The following is a 12,952-nucleotide window of genomic DNA, read 5'->3' on the forward strand; positions in this document are numbered from 1 at the left end:
TCGTATCACGCTAACAGGATCCTCGCTCCATCTTCCAACTCCATGACATCATCTGCTCTCGCCGCTTTCCCGCCCCAAATTACCGTCCCAGTCCCATCAATAGCAAAAGCACCAGCTTCCTGCCACTTATTCCCCATCGTCGTCAAAGGCCCATCATCTTCTTCATCGTTCGCATTATTTGTATTCACTGGTTTCTTCTCATTCGTCTCTTTTCTCTGTATTGCTCCAGCCACTTTTTCTCCCAACCATCCCGACTCTTTCCATCCTTGAACTTGCGTCGTTGGATTGAGTACATACCACATACTGCTCGTTCCTAAGCCCCAAGCTGCGTAAATAGCCCTCTCCTCATCGACTATGACGCGAACGCTCCAGGCGCCGCCGAGGAGGGATACCCATTTTTGAGTTGCTTGCTCTGAGGCGTGGGATACGGCTATGCATGTCAATGCATCGCCGTATCGATTCGCCATTGTACGAAGATTAATGAATGTCTTTTGAGCAACTGCACATCATCAGCATTGACCTCGGCATCTTGAGAACGGCAACTTACAAGCACAACCAACACAACGTAAAAACACAAGCAGAACTCTTTTGCCCCCACCAACCCTCAACTTCCCCGTCTTATCAACTGGCGCTTTATCTCCTATCCCCGGGAGTCTACCCTTAGCAACAGCAGCAGGCGGAGGCGTCAACCACGGTTGAACAGTAAGCGGCAGAGACCGGACAGACATCCAAGACGTCCAGCCTGAATCAGTTTCATTATCGAGATCTGCTGGTGGGTTTTTGCGCAGCTTGTTTGGCTCGCGCTTCTTTTCTGAGAAGTCGAAGACATCGCTTGGTATACCAGCTTTTTTGAGGGCGAGCTTGGTTGTGAATGATGAGAGCATCGTGAGGAATGAGATGTGAGGGTGATGGGACTAGGGAAGATTGCGGGCCGGGCCGATGGAGATCTGGGGTGAGACAATTATAGGCAGAGCATATCACGGGAGTATATCGATTTGATGAGATTAGTGAGCAAGTTGTCATGTTTGTTCTTGGTGTTGTGAAAAAGATGAGACGTGGTGTTGAGGTGAAACTCCAAAACAGGGGGTTGTGATATGACGCTAGTAAGGGTTTGGAATGGGGGCGATCTGTAGGGTAACGCGAAAGGTAAAGCTTCATCTGCTGGAATGAAGAGACGCGATCTTAAGGCATATTTGCGATCTCAAATGCCAGTGATCGTTAATTGCATTGCTTGAATTAATTGAATCCTTTGGTAGTCGTCTGGTCTATGTGTGGCGTGAGGTAGGTAAATGTTGCTATAACTTGGATGACCATGAGAGACAAGACCTGTTTTTCACCAGTCATGAATATCGATGTTTGCAGCAAGCTAACCACTACTTAAGCCACACTTGAGAACACGACTACCATGTCACCTCGAGCTCGTGGGGATCGCGTTTTTATTTAGGTTGAACCATCATAAAACGAAGTATTATTTCCCATCCTCCTGAATGCCGTGAGCTCTTCTGGCACATAGCATCCTCAATCGTGCGCAAATCATGTCTCCAAAGGATCATGGAATCCCAATCAAAGCCCGTAGATTGCGTAGTTGCCGTTGCTTTCGGCCTCTCGGTAGACCTTATCAATATTGTTTGGATCTATTTGAAGCTCAAGTTAGCTGCAATGCTCGTCGTTGCTAGACATGCTTTGTGGAAGCCAACAACTCACCAACATTCCCAAGGAGGAGCGTCAACGATTTGACGATCGGTTTCTGTTCGGCCGCATCAGAAGCAGCGTACCTGGCGAGAATACCACGCATCTCGTCTTTTGGTTCCCCGGACGGGTGATGTGACAATTCACATTTGCCTGAGCCCGCCTCCCTGGTCCAGTCGAGTCGTCCACTCATGGGAACAACAAAGGTTGTCCGGCTTACCTGACCTCCATCACCGTCATCCATGAGAGAATTGTCATCATCGTATCCTTCATAATACCGGGACAGTGGTCTGAAATTTACAGTGTCTGAATCGAATCCGTGCATGATGGTGTGCTTGCTGGCCTTCGACTCCTGCCAATTCGAATCTAGGTATACTGCCCACATGGCATCTGAATCTACCAGCAATGAGTGATTCCATAGTTCAGAATCAAAGTGAAAGTCACCGACACAACTACGAGTACCATTAGTGTAGGTAAAGAGCAAACCTGTCTCGGTGTCTCTACAGTCATAGCTGTTCATGCAGGGAGTGACCTGCCTGACATTATCAAGACTTGCGGACGAATAAAAAGAGCCTGTTGCGCCCTCAAAAGCGCACTGTCTTTCATACTTCATTGGATTCTCCCATGTGGACACTGAATCGAAATGAAGCCACGCGAAGCTGGATGCAGGCAAACCATCGAAGTCGCCTGTGTAAAACATGCGGGAAGGAGTGTCCTCAGGTAACTTGGCGACGCAATGGTAGGTTGCACCTGGTATATCTTCATGTGTTCCAAGGACAAGGTTGCGGCCGTGATTTGTGACAACCTGTACCACCATATGATCAGTATAGCTGTCAACATATAGCACCCAGTGATCATAGCTTACTATGAGCGTGGATAGTGTTTCATGAAAACTACGAACCCAGAGTTCAGAGACTTTCTCGTCAGGATTCATATGAAAGAAAAGCCGCATGATCTCTTCACGCCTTAGTCTTGGGTCGGATTCTCCAGGCCATAATGGATTTCCGTCCTGGTGAGAGTTACACTGAACAATCGCACTGCCGACAAGGCAGAAAGAATAGGCCACGGTATCGGGTTTATTCCACTCCATGGATCGCACATATGTGTGAGAAATGCGGTAACCAGAATCTCTGGGAAGTGGAACTCTTGGCCAGAGCTTGACTGTTGTAGGAGGAATATCCCATCGTATCTCAAAAGGTCCGTATTTGGCGAACTTCAGAAACTCGTATGGCGATTTGATAACACCCAAACCACGAAGTTTAATGCCCTAGACCAAGACATATCAGTAGAGTTTTGACGTTAGGTAGCCACTTTGGCAATGCTTACATCGAATCTTGCTTTCAGATAAAACGTGCCACTTTGTTGAGCGTGAAAAGTCCACTAGTACCCTTCAACTTGGCTCACGTTAGGCCGCTCTTCCCATTCAGTGAAGATGACCTTGTTGACTCCACGGCCGTTGTGACGGATGAAAACGTTGAGGGGCTTCGTGATGGCCTTTCTATCAAGGACGACTTCCTCGTCTCCGCCGCGCGATTCATAGGACAGTGACCGAATGTACCGACTGCCCTCATAATTGACATACTCCGCCCATAGCACCGTATTGGTTTCGATCGGAACCGATATATTTCCTGCTCGGTGATTATCACTCTTCGACCAGAGCCGTTGGAACACACGAACGGTTTGCTCCTTGCAGTCGGCCGCAATTTTGCAGCAAAGTTCCTGAGGTAGACCTCCGAGACGAAGATCGAACAAATGTCGTCCGAAGGTGCGCTCCAGCCAGCGGAGGCGACGTCGAGACAGCGATTTGTGCATGTCAAACGGACCTCCAAGAAAGGTCGCCACAGATACATCGTAAGACAATTGACTATCGAAGACCAAGGTCCGAGAAGTACGCTCTACACATGCGAGGTGATATATCATCCTATTCGTACGACGAGGGGAGCCAGGGACCCCAAAAGTGTATTTGATGGGCTCTGTGTTTTCACGATCTATCATGTATGTGTCAGCGGTCAAGTGCAAAGCCAAAGGCGAGTAATAGAATGATCTTTACATGAAATGACTTTGTCACCGTGGTCCAATCGAAACCTGCAAAGGCCACAGGATCCTGAAAAATAGAGAGCCTCGATATTAATGCCTGAACCCCCGCCGTAGGAGTCGGCGAATTCTAGTGCCATCGTGTGTCTCGCTGGTCTGTCACGTCAACACAGACATGGAAGCCGCAAGGTGGACAAGGAAAGAAAACAGAATAAAAGAAGTAAGCTCGGGATCTTCAATGGAGGCTCTATAAAAGATTAATCGATTAGTTTCCAAGTTCGTCCAGAGCTACGAAAGGGTTTCCTGTAAAGTCATGGCAAAAATCTCCCCAGACTACTCAAGCTCTCTCAAACCTCATGATTGGTCTTGCGGTTCACACCTCACCACGACTCAAACCAAGGATAATAGGCTTTCCAAGACTAAAGGATATAGGCAAGATCAAAAAAATGGGAGACTTACCAGAATACGTTAAAAAAGAATGCCCTATCGAGATAATGAATCTGGTGGTTGAGAGGGAAGTGGGAAGATATTGACTTCTCCGAGCGATGTTGACGAAACGAGGAGAAGTGAAGATGGAAGCGAGGAAGGCAGAGGAGCGTCAGGAACTACGTACCTACCTTAATCAAGGTCGACTGATGGAACAATCACGTGTGCTGCCTGGAGTCGCGCCTTTGACACCTGCTGGCACTGGCGCCTGAATATCTGAGGTACCCGATGCGAAAAAGCTCCAAATGGCTGTCATCCTAGGCGAGGCAAAGCATGCCTCTGCCTAAGGTAGGTAGTTTGACCTTGTGACCTTCCACTTCCTCTTCATGATCCCTTCCGATGCGTTCACACAACTTCTGCGAGATCCCTATTTTCTTTTGTCCCTTATCATCTAAGATGGTCATAACTTAGGATATGTCATCATAAATCCTTAAAATTCATAAATAAAATTAGACTATCCTTATTTATCTCTTAGGATACAGGTTTCTCAACTCCCCCATGTCGGCCCGTTGTAGCATCCACTGTTGTTGCCCCTTTCTATCTCCCCGGGACCTGTCTTAGAGAACTGGAAAGACAATGGTTCCTTGACATCGTGATTTCGTCCTCAAAGCCCGTATATACCATAGTTGTCGAACTCTTTGGCAATCTTTTCCGGTCGGAGATTTTCTGGAGCTGGTTGGTGGCTCAAGTTAGCATGTCATGAAGTTACATGGTCAAGACAAACTGCCTGGACTTACTAGTTTTTCCAGTCAGAATCGTACAGGATTTAGAGACTGGGTCGACGCGGTCTGCTTTAGCATCTTCGGCCAGTACATGAAGCATCTCGTCATCTGGTCTACTACGCATGTGATGCGACAATAGGCATATACTGCCATCAGATTCCTTGACCCAATCGAGCCGTCCTCTCATGGGCAGTGAGACATACTTTGGAGACCTGTCATAGTCGTCGTCGCTCTCTGTTTCGTCCTCACTCTCATCTTCTGCAGAGCTATCGTCTTGGTGAGAAGTTTGTTCTTCGTCAGAGTCGTGTTCATCAGTGGGAACATCCTTGTCTTTGTGCGAGGAGAAGGAACCCAGCAGGGGTTGAGAGAAGCCAAACCACTCTATTCCACAATCGCAGCAGTGGGTGTTCTCGTCGAGGATTCCGGCCTTCTTGTACTCGACATATCGGATCCACATAGTATCAGAAGTTACTTTCTGCGGTGTCCCAAGGCTGTCACACCGAACCTCGCCGATACAAGTTCGAGTATCATCATAGTAGGTCAAGAGCAGGCCCTCGATAATTCGTCGTTTCCCCAAGTAAAGGGTCCTCTGTTTATACATGGTGTAATGTCTCTGACTCCATATAGTTTTGCTGATGAGTAGTGAGTGCCGATGGTCATTTCAGGCGCAGGCTTCCAAGCAGGTTGAATTTGTCGGGCTTGCGGCTTTTCCCAGCTAAGTACAGAATCGAAATGGAACCAAGAAAAGGTGTAGGAATGCGCGTGGAACATGAGGCAAGGTTTATCTTGCGGTAATTTGGCAACAACATGGTATGTAGCACCTGGGCCATCTTGCTGACTTCCAAGGACAAGACTACGGCCACGATCTGTGACAATCTGTATTATCTAATGTTCAGCAGTGCCATCTCCGCATAATTTCACAGCAAAATTGATCAACTTACTATGAGAGTTGTCGTCCTTTCAGGATACTGACGGATCCAGAGTTCAGAGACTCTTTCGTCAAGATTCATGGGGAAATGCAGACACAAGAGATCGTTGGGTTCACCTGTCGTGTATTTTTGGTAAGGTACTGGCGGTCCATGGACGTGGTGGAAGTTGCATTGCACGACAGATTCACCAAAAAGAAGGAAAGAATAGCCTGACGTCCCTGGCTTATTCCAATCCAGACTTTGTACATCAGTCCAAGGTATGCCACTAACGAGCGGGATCTTCGGCGAAAACTTCACAGGTGACGGAGGCACAGCCCAGCGTATCTCGCAGCCATCCATAGCGAAATTGAGGAAAGTCTTAGGGCTTTTGACAACAACGAGGTTTCGGATTTTGATGCCCTGGATCCAGGCGTGTCAGAAGTGTTTGCTTCTAAGTTATGAAGCCGGGAATACTTACATCAAATCGTGCTTTGAAGTGGAATAGGCGGTGTTGTTGAGCATGGCAAGTCCACCAGTAGTTATGGGCTTCCTCGGTCTCAGGCCTTTCATGTCCTTCGGTTATAACAAGCTTGTTGACCCCTAGATGGTTATGGCGGGCGAAGATGTTCAAGGGATTCGCCGTGTTCCCTTTTATGAGGAAGTCCTCATCGCCGCCCTGTGAGTCGTAAGAAAACGATCGAAGGTACCGGATACCTTCGAAATGGGTGTATTGGGCCCAGAGAGTCGTGTGGTTGTGGACAGGAACTGATATGAAACCGCGCCGAGTTTGACGCTGCCTCCATCCCTGGTGGATGAAGCGAATTGACTGTTCGCGAACGCAGTAGATGGCAGCATTTCTACAGATTTCGGTGGGTAAACGCCCACGAAGGGCATGAAATAGGTTCTGTGTGACAGTGTTCTCCAACCAGCGGCGGCGAGGACCACACATTTCTTCGGGCCCATTAAAGCTCCCACGGATAGTGACAGCAGCTCCAGCGAGGTCTCGTAGACTACCCGTAACGAAAGACTCGGCGTATTTAACACACTCAAGATGTAATGAAATGGGATAGGACCTTCTGCCATGGCATTTGTCAACTCCGGGTTCCGCGGCTTTCTCCCCTGTGGCTGTCAGTATTATTTGTACCCAAGACAAGACAAGCAGATTTATGACCTTACATTTGATGACTTCATCTTCGTCGGTAAGCTCAAACCCACAAAGACTGCAGATTCTTTCATATAAGTCCAAGTCTGAAAAGTCCCTCTTAGAAGGGTGCAAATGCCGATCCTCAAAAGCCAGCTCCATCGTGATGAGAGTTAGAAGAGTTGAGGCATGATTTAGAAGAGGATTTAAGGCGTAAAGAGGTAAGAGGAAAAAGAAGAAGGAATGCAAACAAATAGTGGGACGAAAGCCATTCACTGACGATGACCTTTAGGTATTGCTCAGCGGCACGCGTTTGGCACCTGTAGGCACTGATGCCTAAATAAACTCATCAAAAGGCATCCTAATATTTTACTAAGTTAACCTAATTTTATACCAAGTCGCCCAAGTCATTTTGCCATTCAAGCTCCCAGCCACAGGTCTCAACCGCAAATAACACATCCCGAGTATGACTACAAAACCCCCCAGAGACTGTCCCCTAAAAGATCAGTGTCACTGTCCGCGCTTCGTTCGACGAGGACCGAAAATGGCTTGGCTACCTGGCGCGGGCGAGGCGTACCCGGGGCAGGTTCTTGTGCAAGTGCCTCGAGGAATTCATCCTGGGGCTCACTGTCGTCTCGGTGGGACAGATGGCACTGGTGTTGACTGAAGTACCAGTCAAGACGCCCTCGCATAGGAATCTTGATACATTGCCCCTCCCATTCATCTGCATCAGGTTCCTCAAACGAGACGAAGTAAACACCAGATCCGTCCTCATCATGAGCACGCCAGCTGATTTCATCTGTCTCAGGATAGACAATCCACATGGTGTCAGAGGTGACCTCAATCGGAGCAAGCAGGTGGTCGAGACGGACTTCGCCAACGCAGCGTTTGCGACCGTCCTCGTAGGTAAGCAAAAGCCCGAGGATCCCGTCAAGATGGCGCCAGGACCTACACGGGGTGACAGTTCGGACCCCTTCAAGTTCGGCAGAAGAGTACTGGTACTTGCATTTGTCAGGAAGCAGCCCAAGCCTTCTGTTCCGACAACCACGGAGTTTGAGCTTCGCGAATGTAGATGCACCCTCGAACCTCATCCACGAACCACTCGTTTCCCAGTTCGCGAAGTACATGCGGCAGGGAGAGTCCTGTGGAAAAGTTCCGACAAGGTCATACTTGGCATGTGTTTTGTATCCCACAGGCTGCTGATACTTCAGCTGAGGGCCAAGAGTGAGTAGGCGGCCCTTACTCGTTCGAAGCTAAGGGGATATTATTAGTAAAACGTCAATGTAGATTGACCGACCACTCACTATAAGGGTTGCCGCAGGGTTAGGACTGTCACTGTCGAGCTTGACACCATAGCGGCGAATCCAAGCCTCTGAAATTCGCTCATCCGAGTCGATAGGGAAATACACCCAAGAGTATACATACTGTGAGGTCGAGCCGAAGTCGTAAGGGTGCTTCTCACCGGCTTTGTGAGGAATAATCTTCATGATGGTATTGTCCCATCCATAGAATGAGTATCCGATGACATCGGGCCGATTCCAATCAATAGCCGAGATGATCTCGTCCCCGAGGAACGATTTAAAAGGAATCGGGGGCTCAGGAATAGGATCCAAGGTTGTTGGAAGTACTGACCACCGTAGATCTTCTGGAAACCTCGGCTGGTCATTGCGATACTTGTAAGCTGCCAGGCCCCGAAGCTTGATCCCCTGTTGTTGGTCAGCAGTGCTTATCTTGGTCGGTGTGATCTTCTTACATCAAATTTTGCTTTCAGACAAAAAGACATTTTGCTCGGAGTGAATATTGTCCACCATCTTCTGGGCTCCTTTTTGACCGAGGGTATTTCACTATTGCGGGTTAAGATAATCTCAATGACTCAGAGGTAATTATGCGCAATGAAGATATTCACATTGCAGTCAGAGTCTGGGTTTGACAGAATCTGAGACTCATCACCACCAAGAGACTGGTAAGAGAGGGATTTGACATAGCGAATCCCTTCAAACTCCACATACTGAGCCCAAAGAGGCTTACCCTCTCTGATAGCCACGGAGATGCGACCTGGCTTGGGTCGGTCTTTTCTGAGCCAGTGGTGTCGAACGACCTGGACCGCTCGTTCCTGAAGACAATATCGGGCAATGTTTTCGCACACTTCAAGTGGCAGGCGGTTTTTGATAGTCTGAAAAAGTTGTTCTGAAAATGTCTTTTTCAGCCATTTCAGACGCCGTGTCTGGATTGAAGGGAGGGGATGTCGGCCTTCCTGCAAAGGTTCAAGGATAGTCGCATTGTAAATGTCGGGATCCAGCCGCTGATCGGACATTAAATCGGGTGCCAGGTCGACACATTCGGCATGGAAGGTGTGTTTGGAATAGTGAATGGTCCACCAGATTTCAGGTTCTGAGTAGGTGGTCGTCCACGGTTCACACTTTTCTTTGACTAGGTAGTAAACAAGGTCAGAAGCGAATCATTTCTGCCTTGAAAGAGAACTCACAAACGACAACGCTGTCATCAATACTAAAGTTAAACCTGCAGAGGCCACACGATGGGGAAAAGCCACTGTTTTCCTTGAAATAGGCTGTCTCCGTGGAATCGGTCTCGGCATCGGAGTCGATATACCAGCGGTCTTCATTTTCTAGATCCATTGCGAAGGCAAGGAAACCTGGGACCTTGGCCTAAAGTTATAAAACTTTTTAGGTAGGTAACTTAGCCTAAGATTAGGGGATTCTTTACCAAGTTTATTTCGGAGTGGAATGTCAAGATGGAAGAATTGAGTTGGAAGAAGATGGAATTGAGTTGCGGTTGACTCGACTTAGGAATGTGGATGCGGATGCCAGTGAGAGTTCAAGGAACAGATAAACCGAACCATCCTTTGTGTGGTGGATCATGCTTTCGCTGTTGGCTGCCGCTTTGTTGATTGACACTGGCATGCACTGTCGTTCAACTGTCAGAAGAATGGAACACAAGTTACTAATTTTGGTCTCTTTGTTTTGACGCGGCAGTGCAAGTGACAATGGAAGCTACAACAAAGCCACGTTGGGGAGGCATCGGAGAACAAGAGAACGTCAGAACTTGATCAGATAATCATGGGCAACGAAGATGTTGAGTTTTCCTTAGGGTCAGAGAGTATCTGAGAAAAGGCATCCAAGGTATACTTGTACTTTCCCACTTAGAATCGAGGTCACGAGGTTTCTTTCGTCCCCCGGGCAAGGGAGGTAAGAAACCTTCGACAGGACCTGCATCCTGTGAGAAGAGACATGAATATAGTCTAATTTTATTTATAGCCTTAGGGTTTAAGACAATGTATCCTAAGTTATGACCATGCTAGAGGAGAAGGGACAAAGGAAGTTGACTTTCATTGTTATGTACCTCGCAGGTCCCGTCCTTTGACCAATACAGCACAGCGCTTTATTAACCTGCTCTTATTGATTGAAGTTCGCGCAGTGCCTGCACCCTTCGCGAGCAAGCTACAACTACCTAGCTGTGAATCACTGCGAATTACTTAAGTATTCATCTCAGCATTCACAATCACAAACATCTCAAGCGCGGCAAAGCCTGAGGACCTTGATCCTAAATCATAAAGAGCCTTAGGTAACTTGGCATAAGTTAAGCCTGCCTTTTGCTCAGTTTGTCATCTCTTCTTCTTCAACTTTCATCCCCATACCATTTCTCAATCATGTCTTCCGACCACGACGACGAAGTGGAATCCGTCGTGCCAAGCGAGCCGAGCGAATATGAGACCGAATGGGATAGCCAACCTGATCCTCACTTGGATTCTAATTACGACTCCGATACTGACTCTGAATGGGATCTTGATCCTATGGCCTGGCAATTGACGATGTCAGGCCCCAGCTGCGGTCTGTGCAGATTCGAATTCGCGATCGGCGAAGAACTTGTTGTTTGTACGTATATTCCCCACTGGACCAAGGCATTATTGACTCCCGTCTTCATAGACAATCCCATCAGTCAACGCTACCCTCGCATTTGGTGCAGCGAATACCAACCTAGAGATAAGCATTTCGCGATAGAGCTTGGATTCCACCCAAGTTGCGTCGACGTACTAAAGCCCAAGACTTTGGTCACCGACTGGCCGTACAATCTTTCACGAGCTACCGCTGGCCGACAAGATCATTATCTACTTCCTGTATCATGGACTCAGCGCCGTACACGGTGGATCAAGGATTCAATTGCTGCCGACCTGACACAAGCTATTCGTGGTCGCCTGCCACAAGAGATATGCCAACATATCGCGAGCTTCTGTATGCGCGAACGCGCATGTCTCATCCTCCGAGATCTCTGGCTGGATCCAGCTCGTCTCAAAGGTTGGCTCAAAATTCTGACCATCGGGAGGAACAAGTCTGTTTGGGCTCAGAATGTGGAAGTCGAAGGGCTACGCTACGTCAGGTCTCTATCGACCCGCCGCCTCACAAAACAGGACACCTTGGTCTACAAGGCCAGATACAGGAAGAGAAGCGCTCACAACAGACCTGAGGCTTGCTTAAACATCTATTACTCTGAGGATCATGGGGGAATCCGTGAGGTGATCATCACAGAGGACAATGAGCTGCCCAATTTGAGCATGGAACCGGGTCTCTCTTGGAGCATCTGTCGTCACCAAAAGACGCCACTGCGAGTCAAACAAAATTACAAGGCAAGTCAACCTATCTTTTCATATGCCTTGCGCTTACAACTTCATAAGGGCGGCAGGCTACGCTTTCTGAGATTCGCCCCGACTCTTCAGTTTGACAGGACGTACGGTGAAAGAGCTTGGGGAGATCTTCCAAAACACTTTGATTCCTTTCCTCAAATCCCCTTACCAATGAGTTTACTCGCCCATGACCGCCTCTACTATGAGTCTGTTCGTGCTGTAGACTGGAACGCTCCTGGCATCTGCGGGTACTCATTTTACGTGGATCAGAACCTGGTTCGGGGCATAGTTACGCACAAACTTGGAGAACCAGAGCCAAAGGTAAGGGATGAGTACGGCACAACTGACGAATTATGGTTTCACATGCCAATTGACCCCGATGAAAGAGTCTCTGAACTCTGGCTTCGCAAGGGAAGGGATATACATGTTGGGAGCGAAGAGATTGAGACACTAATAGTTCGAACGAACACGGGGCGTACCTTCACCCCTGGGCTCGATATTGCCTGCAGCGTTCCCGTTGATGGAACTCTCAATTTCACGTACAAGGCCATTGCAATATTCCCACCAGAGGGGGTTTCTCGCATGTTCTATTGCAGAGCGAATTGGTTGTGGGAATATCTTGTGTTCGAGCAGCAACCTGGTCTCGGCACCAAGGATGACCTTCAAGGTGTGGTTTCGTGGGACAAACATGAGATGAAATATTCATTCCCTCTCCCTCATAACCCGCTTAGCAAACTCGACAGCTTTGCCAATACATCAGCGAGTTTGAGCGACGTCAGGACGATCGCCCCATGCCGAGGGTGGTCGGCCACATTCCGTCGTCAAATCATCGGGCTGTTAATGACGTATGGAGATGGCCGTCGAAGATCCATCGGACAAGTGCGTCTTGATTGCCTGGAACCCCCCTTTTCAGTCTCCTCAGACTGTTTCTGGCTTGGTTTTGCGAACAACTCCAACGACACTCTCGACTGGCTGCCATGGTATCTGAAGGTCACTAGCCTTCAATTGTCTGAGCCGATGCCGAGTAATTCTACTACGTACATCAAAGTCCCCTTTAGCGGAAGACTTGAGTGGGCAGTTTTGGACTGGGCTAGTTCTGTCCGACATGTTGAGGAAGGGGAGCCGTGCGATGAAATCGGCCAAGTCATGGCTGGTCGAAAGTCAGTTTTGGAGTACGCAAGCCCGGAGATCAAAACATTCGCGGTGCCGATTCGTGTCAAGGAGAGTGTGCGTTGATTAGACAGACCTTAATTTAGGATATTACAATAAACTCCTCCTAAACTTATACTAAGTTACCTTGAGTTTATACAAGGTATCCTAGAATTATACCAAG

General features: G+C 48.2%; 6 protein-coding genes; 1 reads left to right on the top strand and 5 right to left on the bottom strand.

Annotated features, from left to right (window-relative positions):
* Positions 1 to 5: 5 nt before the first annotated feature.
* On the bottom strand, positions 6 to 884 carry FFUJ_00345 (uncharacterized protein; the record flags this gene model as incomplete). XM_023573397.1 has 2 exons in its annotated part: positions 6 to 499; positions 548 to 884. 2 exons carry the CDS (start codon positions 882 to 884, stop codon positions 6 to 8), a joined length of 831 nt encoding a protein of 276 aa, XP_023425126.1.
* A 679-nt stretch (positions 885 to 1,563) lies between these two features.
* FFUJ_00344 (uncharacterized protein) lies at positions 1,564 to 3,863 on the bottom strand (the record flags this gene model as incomplete). XM_023573398.1 has 5 exons in its annotated part: positions 1,564 to 1,634; positions 1,705 to 2,494; positions 2,555 to 2,956; positions 3,094 to 3,677; positions 3,740 to 3,863. 5 exons carry the CDS (start codon positions 3,861 to 3,863, stop codon positions 1,564 to 1,566), a joined length of 1,971 nt encoding a protein of 656 aa, XP_023425127.1.
* A 950-nt stretch (positions 3,864 to 4,813) lies between these two features.
* Positions 4,814 to 7,142, bottom strand: FFUJ_00343 (uncharacterized protein; the record flags this gene model as incomplete). XM_023573399.1 has 6 exons in its annotated part: positions 4,814 to 4,881; positions 4,947 to 5,484; positions 5,550 to 5,807; positions 5,873 to 6,259; positions 6,318 to 6,958; positions 7,016 to 7,142. 6 exons carry the CDS (start codon positions 7,140 to 7,142, stop codon positions 4,814 to 4,816), a joined length of 2,019 nt encoding a protein of 672 aa, XP_023425128.1.
* A 308-nt stretch (positions 7,143 to 7,450) lies between these two features.
* FFUJ_00342 (uncharacterized protein) lies at positions 7,451 to 8,763 on the bottom strand (the record flags this gene model as incomplete). XM_023573400.1 has 3 exons in its annotated part: positions 7,451 to 8,233; positions 8,285 to 8,686; positions 8,734 to 8,763. 3 exons carry the CDS (start codon positions 8,761 to 8,763, stop codon positions 7,451 to 7,453), a joined length of 1,215 nt encoding a protein of 404 aa, XP_023425129.1.
* Positions 8,764 to 8,853: 90 nt separating this feature from the next.
* Positions 8,854 to 9,616, bottom strand: FFUJ_00341 (uncharacterized protein; the record flags this gene model as incomplete). XM_023573401.1 has 2 exons in its annotated part: positions 8,854 to 9,410; positions 9,466 to 9,616. 2 exons carry the CDS (start codon positions 9,614 to 9,616, stop codon positions 8,854 to 8,856), a joined length of 708 nt encoding a protein of 235 aa, XP_023425130.1.
* Positions 9,617 to 10,647: 1,031 nt separating this feature from the next.
* On the top strand, positions 10,648 to 12,855 carry FFUJ_00340 (uncharacterized protein; the record flags this gene model as incomplete). The annotated part of the gene is made up of 1 exon (XM_023573402.1): positions 10,648 to 12,855. One exon carries the CDS (start codon positions 10,648 to 10,650, stop codon positions 12,853 to 12,855), a length of 2,208 nt encoding a protein of 735 aa, XP_023425131.1.
* Positions 12,856 to 12,952: the final 97 nt, after the last annotated feature.

Source organism: Fusarium fujikuroi, chromosome FFUJ_chr01, assembly GCF_900079805.1.
Source record: "Fusarium fujikuroi IMI 58289 draft genome, chromosome FFUJ_chr01".
NCBI lineage: Eukaryota > Fungi > Ascomycota > Sordariomycetes > Hypocreales > Nectriaceae > Fusarium > Fusarium fujikuroi.